This window comes from Chlorocebus sabaeus, chromosome 9, assembly GCF_047675955.1.
Source record: "Chlorocebus sabaeus isolate Y175 chromosome 9, mChlSab1.0.hap1, whole genome shotgun sequence".
NCBI lineage: Eukaryota > Metazoa > Chordata > Mammalia > Primates > Cercopithecidae > Chlorocebus > Chlorocebus sabaeus.
In genome coordinates, this window is record NC_132912.1 from 21690011 (window position 1) to 21709846 (window position 19836).

Sequence of the window (19836 nt, forward strand, 5' to 3'; positions counted from 1 at the left end):
TTCTTTTTTTTTTTTAATCATTTTTTTGGTGATTTATGTTAGGTAGTTTACATGTTGTAGTCTCAAGATCGGCTTGGTACAAGTTTGTGGGTTTTTATGGGACACTTGAATAGTACATAATTTTATTTTAAAATTTTAACCAGTGCATTATGTTTTCTAATGGTTGAAGGCATAGCACTTCTTGTCACCAATTTAGATGACAGAGCCTTGTAGACTAATCTGAGGCAACCATACCTTTTATAAATAATCATAGCTGCTTTTTTTTTCGGTTACTTGTTATAGAGTTGTTATTTAATTTTGGATCTAGTTTTAAATTTTTGTTTGAAGTAAATAATTTTTGTTCCCACTTGATGGTATTGTGTAGGTATATTGGTGTTGCAGCTTATCTTTGGACTAATAGTTGGCCATGAAATAAAAATTACATGTATTCTGAATTAGCCTTTTAAAAGATTAAGTTGCCTATAAATCACAATGTAGAACAAAGTATTTATGCAGCACTTCAGAGACTCTCAATACAGCCAGATATCCAGTTTTATCTCCAGTAGAAAAGAACAACTACAAAAGAACTTATATTTTTCAGTAGAGCAGCAAATGAAGTAGGTTGCATTTTGTGGTCCAATTTGCATGAAAAAATTATTATGTACAAGAATTACACTCAGAGCAGTGAGATGTTCGTACTATGATAGACATTTAGAATACAAAAGTGAGGAAACAAGATTTTGTGAATTTAGTCTTGGGCTTACTCATAGTGTGTCTTTCAGCCATCTCCTACCTCCCTCTGGTCTCCTTTTACCTGTCTTTTCCTCGATTTTGAGTTGATTGTTGTATGTTTATAATGGAGTTCCCTAGGGCCATATTGTCCCAACAGCACATTATGGAATAAGTACTTTTAAAATCACTTTTAAACGTGGAATTAAAATAGAGGTTTCTCTTTGAATGAACCCTGCATTGCCTTAGTGAGTGTCATTATGTATAATTTAAAAATTGTTAACATCTAAAGCTAAAATTCATTTTTTTCGTATTAAGTCTGATTATGTTCTGAAATGTAGGTTTGGACATTTTGAAAATGTTCAGTTATGGTTTTAATATGATTTTTTGTCACTGAAATTTGATTGCTTTATTCATTGCTTTCTTTGTAATACTGTTTCTTCCAAATGTCATGTTTTCATGGGTTTTTATGGACAGATTTATACTTGAGGGTTTGAGCAAGGATGTTCTGTTAAATAAGTGGGAAAAATGACCATCTCTAATGTAGATTGTCATGTGGAAGTGAATAGTGTATTTTCATTGTAGTACTCTACCCAATTTTCTCTCCATTCTTTATTTGATACATGAACAAAAATACATGAGTGAAGAACACCACTGTGTTTTCTTAGATGACTTTTAAACTTCACTAGGTCATGCAAGGATCAGATGTGAGAGGAATGGAGAACCTCAGGATCAACTCAAGTAATTGGAAAAAGTATTTGAAAAATGAGGTGGGGTGGTTTCCAAATTGACCTGCCCAGCATGGAAAAGGTTCATATTTCTAAAGTAAGCCATGAAGTTTCATCAGCTTAAATGTGATTGGTTTGTAAAATGGGATTTTTTTTCCTTTTAAACTTACTTTGAAACGTTTGTTCTTGTTTGTGGATTGTAGTTTGTTAGAATAGTGGAATACTTTGTTTTTATGAAATATTTCTTCTATTTAATGATGCATATCCGTTATTGGCACTGAGATAATGGGGCCTGGGGATGGCAACAGGTTGATAGAAAAGCCGCAAGAAAGATTTGGTTTTCCAAACACTTAATTTTTTCTCTTATTCCTCTTTTTGAAATTGTTTTTGCTAAAAATGCCAGCCATTTTGAAACTTGATTTTATTGTCATGTTCTCGTTTTTCATATTCATCTGTTTGTGTTGAGTGGTGGCTGTATGTGGGAAAATTCACTTTTGCATATTTTCAAATTTTTTTATTTTTATAGCAGAGATTTTAGATACATACAATAAAAAAGTATTCACTTATCCAACAAAAATTTAGTGCCGATTATGTTGCAAGCACTTCGTGAACTTTATGCTGTCCATGCCTCAGATACTTTAGTGAACTTAATGGCGACATCAAAACCTTTGCCCTAGTGGACTTTATAAACCTTTGATTTCAAAACATGGTGATTAATGTGCATCTGGTATAATACACTTTCATGTATTCGCCATTATTTGGGTATACTTTGTAATAAAAATGATTGCTAAAACTGGAAACTGTTAATACAGATCTTCATCCTTTTTCCTTAACAAATGCAGATCAAGGGAATAATTGAGAACCACTTTTAGGGATAGTTATAAAATCTTACCTTTGCGATATATAACTTTTTCCTCAACATAACAATTGGAAAAATGATTTCTGTTTCAAATCTTTCTGTTTTTTTGCAAAGGGACCCTCACCTGAATTCTTTAAAAAGTTTCGCTCTGTCCTCCGCTAGCTTTATAAACTCATGGATATGGTCCTCTAATGGATTTGTAGCACGTTAGTCCCTTATTGTCACCTTCCTGTGTTGAACACTAAAGCTTATTTTAATTTCATGTCTAAGAAGTGTAGACATTGTTAAAAAAAAAAAATGATGTTGCTTGACAAATGCTTATCTTCAGTATTACTGTGTGTCACTTCATAAATATAACTAATACATACTTTTACTAGTTGTTGCAATTTGATCCTGAAACAGCCATCTTTAAATTATCTATGCTTTTTCTTTTCTTTCTTCTTTTTTTTTTTAAGTAATTATAATAGACTTAAATTGTTTTTGGATGATTTTCTTAGGTGAACTGACTTATTTTTAGAACAGAAACTTTGTGTTTATTCTGCAAGTTCTTATTATTAATGTGTCACCTATTGTTTTCTGTAACTAAAATGTAAATCAACTCTTTTTCCCTCCCTTTTTGAATCAAAATGTTAGACTTATACAAGCACTAGCAACAACTCTATATCTGGATCACTGAAGCGCTTGGAAGATACTACTGCACGATTTACAAATGCAAATTTCCAGGAAGTCTCTGCACACACCTCTAGTGGAAAAGATGTTTCAGAGACTAGAGGGTCAGAGGGCAAAGGGAAGAAATCTTCAGCTCACAGCTCAGGTCAAAGGGGAAGAAAGCCTGGTGGTGGAAGAAATCCAGGAACAACTGTGTCAGCAGCTAGCCCTTTTCCTCAAGGTATTAGTGATGTTTTAGTTAAAATACTTGTCTTTAAGATGGTTAATAATAGTTATGCTTTGTAAAAGAATTTTTTTTTTTGGGAACTTATAACTAATGGATGTTCTGGATTATTATATGATTAGTTGCTATAGTAAGATTACTTTAAAGATAGTGTTTCCTATTAAATTTTTCTGGTACTTTTTCTTTCCTTTTATAATATGATTTGTGTTTCCGGAGTTAAATTGTAATTTTAATGTTTAACTAGACGTGGAATAATGCTTAAAATTGGGGAGAAAAATAATAAAAGCTGGAGCTTTGCTTTGAGTTCTATAGAACAGCCCTTCTTTTTGTTTGAGATGGAATCTTGCTCTGTTGCCCGGGCTGGAATGCAGTGGCACAATCTCGGCTTACTGCAACCTATGCCTCTCGGGTTCAAGTGATTCTTGTGCCTCAGCCTCTTGAGTAGCTGGGATTACAGGTGCATGCCAGCATACCTGGCCAATTTTTGTATTTTAGTAGAGATGGGATTTCACCATGTTGGCCAGGCTGGTCTCGAACTTCTGACCTCAGGTGATCCACCCGCCTTGGCCTCCCAAAGTGCTGGGATTACAGGCTTGAGCCACTGTTCCTGCATCTTTTCTATGAGTGTTTTTTATTTATATTTCCTGAACATTAAAAACAATTAAGGTTGGCCAGGCATGGTGGCTCACATCTATAAGCCTAGCAGTTTGGGATGCTGAGGCGGGCAGAACTCTTGAGGCCAGCTTGGGCAACATGGTAAGACTCCATCTCTATAAAAAATTTAAAAATTAGCTGTGTGTGAACTGGGCACAGTGGCTCATGCCTGTAATCCCAGTATTTTATGAGGCTCAGTCAGGTGGATCATCTGAGCTTAGGAGTTGGAGACCTGCCTAGGCAACATGGCAAAACCCCGTCTCTCTAAAAAATACAAAATTAGCCAGGCATGGTGGCATATGCCTGTAGTCCCAACTACTTCAGAGGCTGAGGTGGAAAGATTGCTTGAGCCCAGGAGGTTGAGGCTGCAGTGAGCTGAGATTGCACTACAGCACTCCAGCCTGGGTGACAGAGTGAGACCCTGTCTCCTTGGACAGGCAAACAAAATTAGCCAGGTGTGGTGATGTGCGCCTGTGGCCCCAGCTCCTCAGGAGGCTGAAGTGCGAGGATTGCTTGACCCAGGGAGGTTGAAGCTACAGTGAGCCGTGATTGTGCCACTGCACTCCAGCCTAGGCAACAGAACAAGACCCTGCCTCAAAAAGCAAACAAACAAAAAACAAAAACAAACAAAACCCACTAAATAAATAAATACAATTAAGGTTTACATTTTTTAGTAGATAAATACTGGACAATTTTTAGGGGATTTACATAGGTCTCAGTAAATAAGTTGTTGATTAATAATGCATTTGTTACAAAGTTTGAGGTTTAACAGGTTAACACACTAACCTGTTTTCTAGGTTGTGTGTGTGTGTGTGTGTGTGTGTGTGTGTGTTTTGAGACAGGGCCTTGCTTTGTTGCCCAGGCTGGAGGGCAGTCGTGTGTTCATGGCTCACTGCAAGGTTGACCTCCTGGGCTCAAGCATTCTTCCCGCTTCAAACCCTCAGTTAGCTTTTGCCTCCACCTTTGTCTCCCAAGTAGGTGGGACCACAAGCATGCGTCACCATGCCCAGCTCATTTTTAAATTTTCTGTAGAGAAAATTAGATTAGAGGCCCGTGCCACCACGCCTGGCTAATTTTTGTATTTTTAGTAGAGTCGGGGTTTCACCATGTTGGTCAGGCTGGTCTCGAACTCCTGACCTCGTGATCCTCCCGCTTTGGCCTCCCAAAGTGCTGGGATTACAGGCATGAGCCATTGTACCCAGCCTAAGGTTCTTATATCTTAGAATGGCATGGTGGGGTACTGATGTTCTTTAAAGAAAGAATAAGCAGTGATGGCTGATGTGTTTATGAAGTTCCATGAAAATTGGATTGGGAGAATGTGAGGCATAGATTAGATTCCATATGATCATTATTTTGTCAAATCCATTTTCTATTGTGGTAGATTCAGCTGAACAATAACAATGACTGGTATGTCTTAAAACTTAGAACTCATAACCTAGGGAACGTCTTTAGGTTCTTATTGTATATTGGGAACATTTTCAGTCATACCTTCAATATTCAAGAAAGAAGTTCCCCTATACATTTAGAGTCAGATTATAGTCTTGTTAACATCTTCTTGCATGACTGTGGAAAGGAGACTACTATTCTTTAGTCCTTCCTCAGGCATACATGAGGTGTTAGGGGGAGAATTGCGGATGTTGCTGTGGCAAAAGGTAGGTGAAATAAAAAACATCTTATATCTTATAAGTAATAGCTTGCAATTCCACAGTAAACATTTAATACCATCTATAAAATGACACATATTTTTAAAGGTAATTTTAGGGATAAATTTGACTTCAGTAATAAGTTTTCAAGTCTTAATATACTGATGTCCTAAGTGTTGTAGGTAATTTTTTTAAAACTCTCTTCTCTTTAATGATTATATCATGTCTGCTGCTTATGGGAACTTTAGCATCCAATTTTTCTGTCCCCCCTCCCCCGCCTTTTTTTTTTTTTTTTTTTTTTTTTAACTACAGGCAGTTTTTCAGGAACTCCAGGCAGTGTAAAATCATCTTCTGGAAGTTCAGTACAGTCTCCCCAGGATTTCCTGAGCTTTACAGACTCAGATCTGCGTAATGACAGTTACTCTCACTCCCAACAGTCATCAACAACCAAAGATGTACATAAAGGAGAGTCTGGAAGCCAGGAAGGGGGGGTAAATAGTTTTAGTACCTTAATTGGTCTCCCTTCAACCTCAGCTGTTATTTCACAGCCTAAAAGCTTTGAAAATTCACCTGGAGATTTGGGTAATTCCAGCCTTCCTACAGCAGGATATAAGCGGGCTCAAACTTCTGGCATAGAAGAAGAAACTGTAAAGGAAAAGAAAAGGAAAGGAAATAAACAAAGTAAGCATGGACCTGGTAGACCCAAAGGAAACAAAAATCAAGAGAATGTTTCTCATCTCTCAGTTTCTTCTGCTTCACCAACATCATCTGTAGCATCAGCTGCAGGAAGCATAACAAGCTCTAGTCTGCAGAAGTCTCCTACATTGCTCAGGAATGGAAGTTTACAGAGCCTCAGTGTTGGCTCATCTCCAGTTGGTTCAGGTAGGGGTTTGCCTATTGTTTTTTTCCTTCACTCCCACCACCTCCCTTCTTCTGTCTCAAAATGTTTTCAACTGTTGTTACGATAATACTTGGAATTACTAAATGACATTTAATTAAAGTGAAATTTTTTAGTTTTTAAATTCTCTAATGGAAAATACAAAAATGTCTTAAAATCTTAGATGATTTGGTTTTTGGGAAAGATGTTCGGCACTAATTTGATTTTACTTGTGTAGGCTAAACAGTCTATTGGTCGGTCATTCATTACTTACAAAACACTTAGAATTTATTTCCTATTTTTGTTTCACCTGCACAGTATTTTTAAAAAACCAATGCAGAATTTTCATTTAGGGTGTGAGTGTTTTTACCCTTTGTTTTTTGTTTTGTTTTGAGCTCCCTTTCTCTAAACTTCAATTTTAGTCATCATTTTCTAAATGACTTCTCACACAGATATTACTTGAATTACTCTATCCTGGGACATTTTTATATCAGTGATAAATGATTTAAGTTTGTGGAATCTAGCAGTCACATTTTATTTCAGGAGGTATCCGAAATGATTTAATTTTGTTTTCAAATATACTTCATGATTTTACCATTCTTTTTATTATACGACAAGTGAGTTGATATACATTGTTATTCACACCATTGGGATGTTTCTGTAACTTGCAATTTGTGTTATGAATATTATTTTCAATTCAATTTTTAAAAATTTCTTCAAAATGCATGTTTTTAGACAGACCCTTAACAGTTGATATTAACTGAAATGTCAGCATTTATCTTTTAAATTGCATCTTGAATTTAAGATAAATGATTTTCAATAAATGTTGAAACCTTCTAGTTTTAGATTTCTGATTGTTGAAATAACAAGAAGTTAGCTAAGATAAATTATGGATTGTATTTGTTCTGTTAGTTGGTGGCAAGGGTAGGTAGGAAATGGTATGGAAAAATGATACAATTTAATGAAGAATGCTCATGTTTATTTTATAAATACAAAGTTTTAGATTGTTTTAATAGTTGTGAATACAGAGTACTAACTTCAGTAAACAAACAGAAAAAAGACCACTCCAAGAGAGAAAATATTATATGTAAAGGTCAGATGTGAGAAATGGTAACTATAACTGTGATTTGTCATGTGCCAGTTATGTTAATATTTATTATCTCATTTAACAACAGTTATAAAATGTCCTCATTTTACAGCTGGTGACACTGAGGCTTTGAAAGATAAAATAAGATGCCCAAGATCACGTAGCCAGGAGTTTCTTTGTATTCAGAAATGAGTGGAATCTATAGATGCATTAAGGATGGTTCTAGAGCAGGATTTATCAATCTTAGTGTTACTGACAATTTGGATCCGACAAGTCTTCATGTGTTACCCTGTGTATTGCAGGATATTTACCAGAATCCCCAGTCCCTGCCCCCTACAGGCCAAGAGCATCATCACACTCTCCCTTCCCACAGTGGGAATAAAAAATGTCTCCAAGGCTGGGCGCGGTGGCTCAAGCCTGTAATCCCAGCACTTTGGGAGGCCGAGACGGGCGGATCACGAGGTCAGGACATCGAGACCATCCTGGCTAACACGGTGAAACCCCGTCTCTACTAAAAATACAAAAAACTAGCCGGGCGAAGTGGCGGGCGCCTGTAGTCCCAGCTACTCGGGAGGCTGAGGCAGGAGAATGGCATAAACCTGGGAGACGGAGCTTGCAGTGAGCTGAGATCCGGCCACTATACTCCAGCCTGGGTGACAGAGCGAGACTCGGTCTCAAAAGAAAAAAAAAAAAAGTCTCCAAACATTGTTTAATGTGTTAAATGTGTCTCGGGGACCAAAACTACCTCTGGTTGAGGCTCACTATTTTAGAGGGGGAAAATATATATAAATTGTAGTGAGAAAGAAGTTCATAGAAAAGGTTTAAATATATTGCATATTTGAATGTATGCTTTTATTTATATGTTTCCTTGGAGACTAGAAGGGCTTAGCAATAAGCCCCTTTGTCACAAAAAGTACCTTTAGACAAATTTAATAAAAAAAATCGAATTTCTCTTCATTTTTAGCAAGAGGTGTAATTAATCACGTGGAGTACCTTACTGAGAAGATAAAGCTAGATTTGCTTTTGTAGGGAGACCTCTTTACTGATTTTCTGTAGTTTTGAAGCATAGTCTGAGAATTTCTAAATTTCAGAAATTACATTTGAATGCTTATTTGAAACACGTCTCCAAATTAATAAAATTAAGATATTGATTTACATCCCTGAAAATATTTTCCTATCTGTTACCGATTTGGGGAGATGTTAGGTATAAGGAGTAGTGTTCCTCATAGGATGGTTGCTTTCAGAGGGCAGTGTTTGTGCTACTCCTGTGGCAGTAAAAAAGGATTTGTATCTCTTACCATTAGGTAAATATAGTAATTTAGGGGGAAATTCTTATAAGTATTAGTTCACAAAAATAAATGACCTAAGAAATTTATCTGCCAAGAAATTTTTAAAACGTTGTGTTTAAAAATTACTCTGAGGCTGGGCGTGGTGACTCACACCTGTAATCCCAGTACTTTGGGGGTCTGAGGCGGGCGGATCACCTGAGGTCAAAAGATCAAGACCATCCTGGCCAACATGGTGAAAACCCGTCTCTACTAAAAATACAAAAATTACCTGGGCGTGGTGGCACGCACTTGTAGTCCCAGCTACTAGTGAGGCTGAGGCAGAAGAATTACTTGAACCCGGAAGGCAGAGGTTGCAGTGAGCCGAGATCAGGCCACTGCACTCCAGCCTGGGAGACAGAGCGAGACTCCATCTCAAACAAACAAACAAACAAAATTACTCTGAAGATGTTATATGTCTTGTTAAAGCTATGATCATGGAATAAGATTATTGAAAACTATTTGAGATATATTCTTTAGTTTTACATATGTTAATAAACATTTTAAGACTTACTGCAGAACATTTATTGATAATAGTAAAAAGTGTATCCTTATCCAGAAGAGGCTTGGCTTCATGCCATGAATATTTAGGAATTACACTGCTTTAGTCATAATAAGTTAAGAATTGCTAACTGCTGATGAACACTGAGTGTGTGCCACACACTGTGTTAAGCAGTTAATAAGCATTAAGTGTTATTCCTTCTTATATAGGACAAGAAACTGAGACAGAATTCTCTTAGGTTTTAAGTGATGGAGATATGCATTTTCCCTGGGTCCAGAGCCGTTTAATTAGACAGTTTAACAGGTGTTTGCTGATGAGTGTCTAACACCACACTATTGTAACGTCAGTTTTACTTTAAGCAAAGAGATCCCTGAACAAATTTGAACCAATAATTTAACTTTCGGCAATAGTGTTTCTTACTAGTATGAAAAGTTAATTTTTCCTTTGAACTAATTTGAAATTGAGAAATCGTTTAGTAATTGGGGAAACAAGAAGCTTCCCCCCCCCCCCCCCCATAATAAATAACTAGGAAGGAGAAAATGTATACAGTCATCCTTTGGCATCCATGGGGAATTGGTTCCAGGACCTCCTGCAAATAAATGCCAGAGTCCAAGATGATCAGGTTTCTGTTATAAAATGTCATAGTATTTTCATATAACCTATGCACATCTTCCTGTGTACTTAGTCGTTTCTAGATTTCTTATAATATCTAGTATCATGTAAATGCTATGTAAATAGTTGTTATACTGTATTGCTTAGGGAATCATGACAGGAAAAAATGTCTGTACACATTCAGTACAGACTCAATTTTTTCCTCCAGATATTTTCTATGCAAGGATGGTTGAATCCCCAGATGTGGAATCCCACAAATACAGAAGACAACTGCATTATGTATTACATCATCACAAATTGTTTTTCATGATGCTCTTTTTAAAAGATTGACTTTCTTGAATGACAGGTTGATAATTTAGTAATGTCAAAGATGACCTTTGTAAGCACGTTAGTTAAACTGTAACATTCACTATAATAGTCCTGAGGCTAGGGGCTGTTTCTGACATTCACAACTGTATCCCCACTTCCAACACAGTGCTTTGAACATAGTAAATGTTAAACATAATTTTTAAAAATGAATGAATACCATTAGTTTTCTCATGAGTGTATGTCATGTAGTTAGTAGTATCCTGTATGATTTTGTACTTGCCCTCTGAGTGTTAATAGCCAAGCTGTAAGACAAATTACTTTATTTGTAAAACTTTTCTTTTTTTCTTTTTTTTTTTTTTTTTGAGTTGGAGTCTTGCTTTGTCACCCAGGCTAGAGTGTAGTGGCCCAATCTCGGCTCACTGCAACCTCTTCCTCCCGAGTTCAAGCAATTCCCCTGCCTCAGCCTCCCTAGTAGCTGGGACTACAGGTGCGTGCCACCACGCCCAGCTAATTTTTGTATTTTTAGTAGAGACAGGGTTTCACCATGTTGGCTAGGATGGTCTCCATCTCTTGACCTCATGATCCACCTGCCTCAGCTTCGCAAAATGCTGGGATTACAGATGTGAGCCCCTGGGCCTGGCTATTTTTAGAACTTTTCATGTAGTATTTATTTTGCCAGTTTGTGATGAAAAATATTAAGTTGGAAAAGATCATGGAGAGGTTGAATTGTACTTTGAAGTAGGCAGAAAATGAAGGCCAGCATTACCTGAGAAGAAAGTAAAGGTCTGTTTGAGGGAAAAGCCTAATAGGAACAGGAAGCTTGTGTTTGTGGCACTGTGAAAGTAATGTTTATAGGGTAGGATGGGTTCATGGAGAAATGAATGCCAGACTGAAGAAATCAGACTGATAAGCTAATGATCTTTTTCTTAAAACAACTATTGTGGCTAATTATCGTTATTAAAGAATTTCATTAATGGAAAAGAAAAAAATCCTGTCTCATTCAGCTTACCAATGCTTATATAATGTCTTATTTGAGTACGTTTAAGTTTCTTAGGAACTCTTTAGTTACTCTCTCATTTGATCCTTGGAACAGCCTTGTGAAATAGGATAGCTCCTGTTGATGTTATTTCTCCTTTACAACTAGGATGTAAAGCAGGAGTAGAGTCAGGTTCTAATGTTGTGATTCCCTCTTGAAATTATTGGCTAGAAGTACTAGTTTTAATAGTAATCAAAATTCTCTCATGACATGTTCAAATTGTAGCAGAGTACATTTTTTTCTGGGAACCGTAGATCAAATTAGAGTAGAAGCCTAGAAAACACCTATAAAATGTTTGATTCAGAGTTTAGATTGTAAAATTTTTATTATGGATTGAAGTGTGTCCTGATAAATGACCTGTTTTATAGTGACTTGTACAAAATGGAAAATTAGTGTGTTTTAAAAAGTGATTTCTAAGAGTTTTAAGTTTGGGGCTTATAGGTTTTGTTCTTCTTTTGACTGAACTCTTTTCTATGTACGTTCTTTTGAGTTCTGAACAGTTAGGCATGGGGTCTTTTGAAACATCAAAAACCGTTTTGGAAGAGTCGACAATCTGTCCTTTCCTCCTTGCTATTTATCTTCACCACATTACAAAAATTTATGATTTACTAAAGTGAAAGTTGAGAACATCTTTTTCTTCACTAGAATCATCTTGTTATTTTCTCTGAGAAAAGTCTGATATTCATTAACCCATTTATGCCGGAGGTTGCAACTTTTTCTGTGTGAAAAATCAGACCCTGGTGATGACCTTGAGCAGTAGTATGTAAATAACTCCCACAAATTTAGGTTCCAGTAATGGAACAGGAGGCATAAAGAACTCAAAGTGCAAGAGGTTGATGGTTTAGCATTTCCTGGGACGTACTATGTCCTTTCAAAGTACAGGTTGAGTAACCTTTATTAAAAATTCTTGAGAGCATAGTGTGTGGAATTTCAGATTTTTGGGGGATTTTGCAATACTTGCATTGTATATACTTACCAGTTGAGCATCCCTAATCTGAAAATCAGAAATCCAAAATGCTGCAATGAGCATGAGAGTCATGGGAGCACTCAAAAAGTTTTGGATTTGGGGGCTACGTTTTTGGTTAAATAATATCCAAGGAATTTCCAGGTATCCCTTCTTTAAAAAACTTTTGCCAACAGTGTTAGCCATAAGGGAATACCAGTTGCTTCCAGAATTAACAAACCCAGGTCCTTTGAGTCACAGCCTTGGTCCAGTTTTATCAGTTACATTTCCCTTAGAAAGCCATATAGAAATTAAGTTCTCATACTCTGAGCAGATTTTGCTTTTAGTAGTGTTTTATTGCCTTGTTCTCTGCACCTTCTGCTTGTTCTTGTTTCAGTGGAATAAAAGAGTAAGGGTAATAATGTCTTACTCATTTGTTACCTTTCTCTTTTCTTGTTTTTTTTTTTTTTGTTTTTTTTTTTGAGACCGAGTCTTGCTCTGTCGCCCAGGCTGGAGTGCGGTGTTACAATCTCGGCTCACTGCAACCTGTTTTCCACGTTCAAGCGATTCTTGTGCCTCAGCCTCCCAAGTAGCTAGGATTACAGGCATGCGCCACCATGCCCGGCTAATTTTTGTGTTTTTAGTAGAGACAGGGTTTCACCATATTGGGCAGGCTGGTGTCAAACTCCTGACCTCATGTTCCTACTTTGGCCTCTCAAAGTGCTGGGATTACAGGCTTGAGCCACCACACGCAGCCATCTTTCTCAAAAATGAATGGTTCAAGATAGTGAGCTAAGTGTAACTTAATGAGTTTTATGCTGCTATGTAAGTCATAATGTATTTATGCTCACATATCAACTAAATTATCATACTTAAATTGTGATTTCCACATGAAAACAGTATTCAAATGTTTTTGGCAAACTCTTCCCATCTAATGAATGACCTAGGCCTAGAGCGGTGGCTCACATCAGTAATCTCAGCACTTTGGGAGGTCGAGGCAGGCAGATCACTTGAGGTCAGGAGTTCCAGACCAGCCTGGCCAATATGGTGAAACCCTGTTTCTACTAAAAATACAAAAATTAGCTGGGCGTGGTGACGTGCACCTGTAGTCCCAGCTATTTGGGAGGCTGAGGTGGGAGGATCACTTGAACCCAGGAGGCGGAGGTTACAGTGAGCTGAGATTGTGCCACTGCACTCCATCCTGGGCTACAGAGTGAGACTTTGTCTCAAAAAAAAAAAAAAAAAAAAAAACCCCGAAAATCTAAAGCGTATTAGCGTATCATGTTGTGAATCATACTTTCTCCCATTAATGAAGCCTTAAATTCTCAGACACTTGTTATACAGATTCATTTGTAAGCCCTTATGTCTTTTCTTCACTCTTTGTAAAAACACACAGATACATTCCACACACTGCCATTAAGATTTATGAGAATTCTGTCACATTTGGCTCTCCCCCTCACATCCCAATTATTAGCTTATAATTTTTGTTTTTGAAGTTCTAGTTGGCCTACTTAACTACACTTTTAGGTGAATTTCCCTCCATTTTTCCGGCCTATTTCTTTTTTTACCCTTGAGTCACTGACAATTTATTCACTGATTTCCTTTTTCCTTCCTCTCAACAGAAATTTCCATGCAGTATCGGCATGATGGAGCTTGCCCAACAACTAGTAAGTTGTCTAACTGGGTTGATAACCCAGGCCTTTTGTCTCCTCTGGTGCTCTTTCTAGTATGTTATGCCACCTGGGAACCTCTCAATTTTAATTTTCCAAAATGCAAGTTTTTCTTAATTGAACATATTTTTTCTCCTGCAGAGATAATATACTGCTTTGTCTTGTTACGGGCCCATAGTACAGTCAAATTGTGTATAAATTTTAATTATTGTTGGTCCTTTATTATGGTGCTTTTATTGCAGAACTGTAACTTCACCTCCTTCTTGAAATAATGTTTTTTTTTTTTTTTAACATTTTGTTTTCTATTCTTAATATAATGTTTCAATATTTGTATATTTGCACTAGGTGGCTTTCTTGATTAGTCTTCTACATGTGTTGAGGCTTTCTTATACTGAAGTCTAGGAAATGAGAATATTCGATAGGGTTAGATGATATAATGAGGTTTTTCTTTATGATAAATATTGTTAAGTGTGCCCTAAGGCAGATTTACCTATATAGAATTGCATCCTATAGTGACTCGCTTTTAGCAAGACATTACATTGACATAAATGTCTTTTAAAAAGTGATTTGAAATACATATTTATTACTAAGGAAATTATTGTCATGGCAATATATCTAACATATCTCAATTTAGTTGGTAATGTGTTGGCAAGTGGAATACAGTATTTAAAAATTTATACCATGTAAAAATGGAGCCAAGCTTGCAGTTTTAATGATTCAAACAATGATACATGATAGACTTACTGAAATTTTATTATACTGATTCAGTCTATGGCTATGTATTTCTTTTGTGTGTTTGAGAATGATCTTAACCTGAAGTCCTTTTTTCCTTACTTAAAAGCGTTCTCAGAGTTGCTGAATGCAATACACAATGGTAAGTTTTATTAGAATCTTCTCTAGTGGTTCGTTTATCACAAAGGTTGCCTTTTGTAGAGAATCTCGATTGAAAGCTGGCATGTTCTATTGATTAGATGAAATCCAGTGCTGCAGTGAGTCAATTGTTCAGCACCTTAGTGAAAAATTTTTGTAGATTGCCAATAAGAGGATGATAGGTCAATATGGTTCATCAGTTTGGCTTTTATTGTTTCTTTTTAAGGCAAAATGATAATAGCATTTAAAGTTTCTGAAAATCTTTTTATTTTTACAAATGGTTTTTCTAGTTCTTTTGAGATCTCTCTTGCCAGTGCAGGTAATTATTGGTACCTACGTGAAGAATTTGCTTGGAATATGAATTTTATTTTTTAGGGTTTGGGTTTATTAATATATAGAATACTTTAATTATTTAACCCCATATTCCACATAGTGAATAAATGGAAGATAGTATTTTAAATTACATCTGGTTTGGTATGAGGTTTTTTACAGTGGAGTTGTATCTTTTGCTGCATTGGGTTCTGAAATCAGCATATAAGGCAAATACTGTCTTTGTAATGTAATTATAATGAAGATTATTCTTGCAAAAAATGTTTGAAAGTTTCTTCAGTTTCCTCAAAGAACCTTCATAATCCTTTGATGTTCAAAAATTCTCATTTTGAGGGTAGTGTCAACTTTGTTGATTTTCTTTTTCATTTATTAACTGATCTCATTTATTCAAGACTGTTTATGTTCAAGACTCATTTGTTCAAGACTGCTTGATTCCAAGCAGTTTTTCAATACATTTTTCATTAACTTCATGAAATCTTGCATATTTTGCTAATGTGGTTTAATTTGCAGTCAGTATGTCTTGCGCTTGGATTTTATTGTCAGATGTTTACAGTATCTACAGCCAACAAGAGACTAATGGCATAATGAGCAGGCATAGACACTCTTGTTGCTTTAAGAGTGGGCGCTGTTAGGGTGGGAGGCTTATCTTATAAGTTATTTTTTATTAATTAATAGATTGATTCATAATTCTTACCTGCCTATGCAACCTGTGCTTGTGGAAGCTTAGATAATGAATACTCTTGATAACAAGGAGTCCCTCAACACTAGGTATCTACAGGGAAAAGTGATTGGCAGCATCCTTGAAAATAAAATAAACTTGTTACTGTTCTTTGGGAGAGAAGTATAAAAGCTGAAGTTGTTTAACATCATCTTCAGTTTGCATAAGTAAATTTAGAATTGTTCTTTTATTCTTTAATCCTGAACATCTTTAGAAAATAAACTTGGGATTCAAAGAAAGTAGACATCATGGGACCAATGTAATGGAATTATATTTTTCATTGCAAATGCAAGTGTAGGATTGACACCTAGTGAATGATGTTTATCCTGTGGGTGATTGAGGGAGAGTCTCTTGGACTTCGTTGGAAAAATTTGTACTGTATTTTCTCTTTTTTCTCCCCCAACAGTTAGCTTTTCTTTCTCTTTATTTTCTTTTGAAATGTTTTGTGTTTGGGTTTTTTTTTTTTTTTTTTTTTTCTTTTGAGACAGAGTTTTGCTCTTGTTGCCTAGGTTGGAGTGCAATGGCATGATATCAGCTCACTGCAACCTCTGCCTCCTGGGTTCTCCCAGGTGGACTCCCAAAGTGCTGGGATTACAGGTGTGAGTCACGACGCCCAGCCATACCCTTTTCTAGTTACTTAAGATGGATGGTTGGATTATTGATTGGAATCTTTTATCTTTATGAACATAGTTCTTTACAGCTATATATTTTTAGGTTATTTTTCTAAGTTTTTATTTTTTTTTTAGAAGTAAAATCTTGCTTTCTTACCAAGGCTGGCGTGCAGTGGCATGATCATAGGTCATTGCAACCTTCAACTCCTGGGCTCAAGTGATCCTCCCACCTCAGTCCCCTGAGTAACTGGGACTACAGGTGTGTACCACCATGCCTGGCTAATACATTTCTTTCTGAGATTATATCTGCCTTTTATGATTTATTTGATTAGTCCTTGATTGTTTTTCTCACAGTATTTTCTCCTTGACTCTTTTACATACTCCCTTGGAAAATCTGCATACCTACAGCTTCAAATATCTCCTGTGTTTATTAGCTTTCCAAATCTATGCCTCCAATTTAGACTTTTCTCCTGAGTTGCAAATTTATATTTCCAAAAACCTAAGAAGCTTCATTTCCGTATGGTACTCAGCCACCTCAGCCAGACTTATGCTAGGAAGTTAACCTCAACTCTGCCCTCTCATTTTCGTAGTCATCTTTTTTAAAAAAAACTTTTTTCTATTATTGATCAGTTTAACTTCCTTTTCTTTTATATTTCCACTGCCCACTTGGTTATGTCCTATATTGTCATCTGAACTGTTTCAGCAAACTCCTAACCTTCGTTCCATTATCCAGTCCCTTTTCTAGATGCTACTGGAATTAATGGTCAATCTAAAGTGCAAATCAGACCATGTCAAACTGTCTTACTTAGAGAATTTTCTGGGACTTAATGGGATAAAATTTATACTCCTTCACATGGCATGTGGAGTTTTTCTTCATCTCGTTGTAATCTGACTCTCCAGTGTCATCCCTTCTTCTCCCCAACTTTACGTTGCATCAATAGAAGCTATTTGTAGTTTCCTAATACATCATACTATTATATGCAACATCTCTGACGTAGACCTTGTTTGTATCTGTTGATGTGGACTTCCAACTTTATCTAGTAAAAGTAGTCATTAAAACTAAGTGTAGTTTTATTTACTTCCTGCAAAGTTTTTTCTTTTTCAGACTCTTTGATAGAATTAACCCTTTCTGGTCGGGTGCAGTGGCTCACACCTGTAATCCCAGCACTTTGGGAGGCCGAGGCGGGTGGATCACCTGAGGTCGGGAGTTCGAGACCAGCCTGATCAACATGGAGAAACCCTGTCTCTACTAAAAATACAAAATTAGCTAGGCATGGTGACGCATGCCTGTAATCCCAGCTACTCAAGAGACTGAGGCAGGAGAATCGCTTGAACCGGGGAGGCGGAGGTTGCGGTGAGCTGAGATCATGCCATTGCACTCCACCCTGGGCAACAAGAGTGAAACTCCGTCTCAAAAGAAAAAAAAAGAACCCTTTCTTTTTTCAATACTTTTGGGTTCTCGTATGTGATGTTCTAATACTTCCTCCAGTTGGTTTCTACTCTTTCTCTAGGCACTTATTTTTGTTTCTGTGAAATATATCTTAGTCATATTTATCTCACATTTGTGAAACTTCAAAAAAAAATCTTTCATTAGACAGTTGAAACTCTGAATTATTTTCATCATTTATTCTGGCAACTGATGCATTTCAAAATGTTTTAAATAGAACTTTATAAAACTAAAATTTATTACTTCACAAAACTTATTCTGGAAAAATTAATACAAGTGTAATGACCAAGAAAATATTGACAAGAGTCTCACTCTGTTGCCAGGCTGGAGTGCAATGGTGCGATCTCAGCTCACTGCAATCTCCGCCTCCTGGGTTCAAGCGATTCTCCTGCCTCAGCCTCCCAAGTAGCTGGGATTACAGGTGCCTACCACCACGCCTGGCCAATTTTTGTATTTTTAGTAGAGACGGGGTTTCACCATCTTGGCCAGGCTGGTCTCAAACTCCTGGCTGCAAGTGATCTGCAAGTGATCCACCTCGGCCTCCCAAAGTGCTGGGATTACAGGCATGAGCCACCGTGCCCAGCCTCTTTGGCTACTTTAAACCAGCATTTCAAAATAGTATTAAAAGTGAGAAAGGCCAAAACAAATGTGTGAAACAACTCTGTTTAGCAAAGAACCAAGTTACTATACTGAAAGAGACAAGACAGTCTAATACAAAGTTAATTCCCAAAGAAAATGAACATATTCCCAAGAATATATATGGAACTTATTCTAGGACAATGTAGCAATTAACAGCTGTTTCCATTCTTTCAACAGTTATGGCAAGCCTATTAGATGATTAGCTAAATACTGACAAAATAAGATGAATAAAAGCCAACTTCAATCCTAAATGAGTTTATAGTCCAGTCAGGAAAAAAAAAAAGCTCGTAAATAAATTATTAAAGCACCTGGCAAACACTAGAGCAAAATCATCCCTGAGACATGACAATGAAAACTAGGAGGATGATATGCTAGTTTTCAACTGGACTATAAAACTAAACTATAATCTTTTAATACATACTACTTGTTTCATCATTTTTACAAGCATTTAAAATACTTCTATTAAGTGAAATGGAGAAATTAAACTTACAATTTATTAAGATCATGAAATCTCTTAGGCTGCGTCATTCCAAGGCACCACCACAAAACCAAACATGAAATACAAGGCACTTTCTTTTATGGGCATCTGTTCAATTCTCCATATAGTATTCTTTAAGATATTTAAATAACTATGTTTTACCCTTTCCAAACTGCCTTAAAAGTTTCCGGAATTTCCTTTACGTAATATATATTTGCATACCTTTAAATATATCTTTACTTTATATAATATACCTTTTGTAACGTTTCTGTTTCCTTTTTCCTCTGTTGGGACAATAATTTTAATATTATTTCTTCCATTTTTTAATTTCCTAAATTTCTCTGATCGTATGCAATTTATCCTAGTGGACCTAAATTGGTTTTTGAAATTAGTAAGGTGTTTTCCTAAAGTACTTTTCTTTGTATCAATATTATCCTTAATTCCTTACCTGAAAACACCCAATTTCAAAAGTTTATGAAGTTATTTCACATACCGAAAAGAACCACCTTAAGTCCTAAGATCCTCTCTGAGAAAGAACAAATCAAGACATATGCTTTAATCTCAATATCTATGACTGTTAATATATAATATTTCCTTGGGGCCGTGCATGGTGGCTCATGCCTGCAATCCCAGCACTTTGGGAGTTTGAGACCAGCCTGGTCAACATGACGAAACCTCTTGTCTGCTAAAAATACAAAAATTAGCCAGGCGTGATGGCACATGCCTATAATCCCTGCTACTTGGGAGGCTGAGGCGGGGAGAATCGCTTGAACCCAGGAGGTGGAGGTTACAGTGAGGTGAGATCGCACCACTGCATTCCAGCTAGGTGACAGAACAAGACTCTGCCTAAAAAATAAATGAATGAATAAATAAATAAAGTACTAAAGAGCTTACTTAG

General features: G+C 36.4%; 1 protein-coding gene across 17 annotated transcripts in view; it reads left to right on the forward strand.

The window, feature by feature from the left end:
• LOC103237988 (protein AF-10) overlaps positions 1-19836 on the forward strand; it is a 212535-nt gene that overhangs the window by 132460 nt on the left and 60239 nt on the right. For 12 of the 17 annotated variants that reach the window (XM_073018774.1, XM_008002463.3, XM_073018776.1 and 9 more), the window contains 4 exons: positions 2929-3184; positions 5797-6366; positions 13798-13842; positions 14687-14719. In XM_073018774.1, coding sequence (XP_072874875.1) covers positions 2929-3184; positions 5797-6366; positions 13798-13842; positions 14687-14719 — 904 coding nt within the window. Of the gene's footprint in view, positions 1-1397; positions 1534-2928; positions 3185-5796; positions 6367-13797; positions 13843-14686; positions 14720-19836 lie in introns of all 17 variants that reach the window. The other 5 variants (XM_073018777.1, XM_073018778.1, XM_037983392.2 and 2 more) reach the window with 4 other exon arrangements.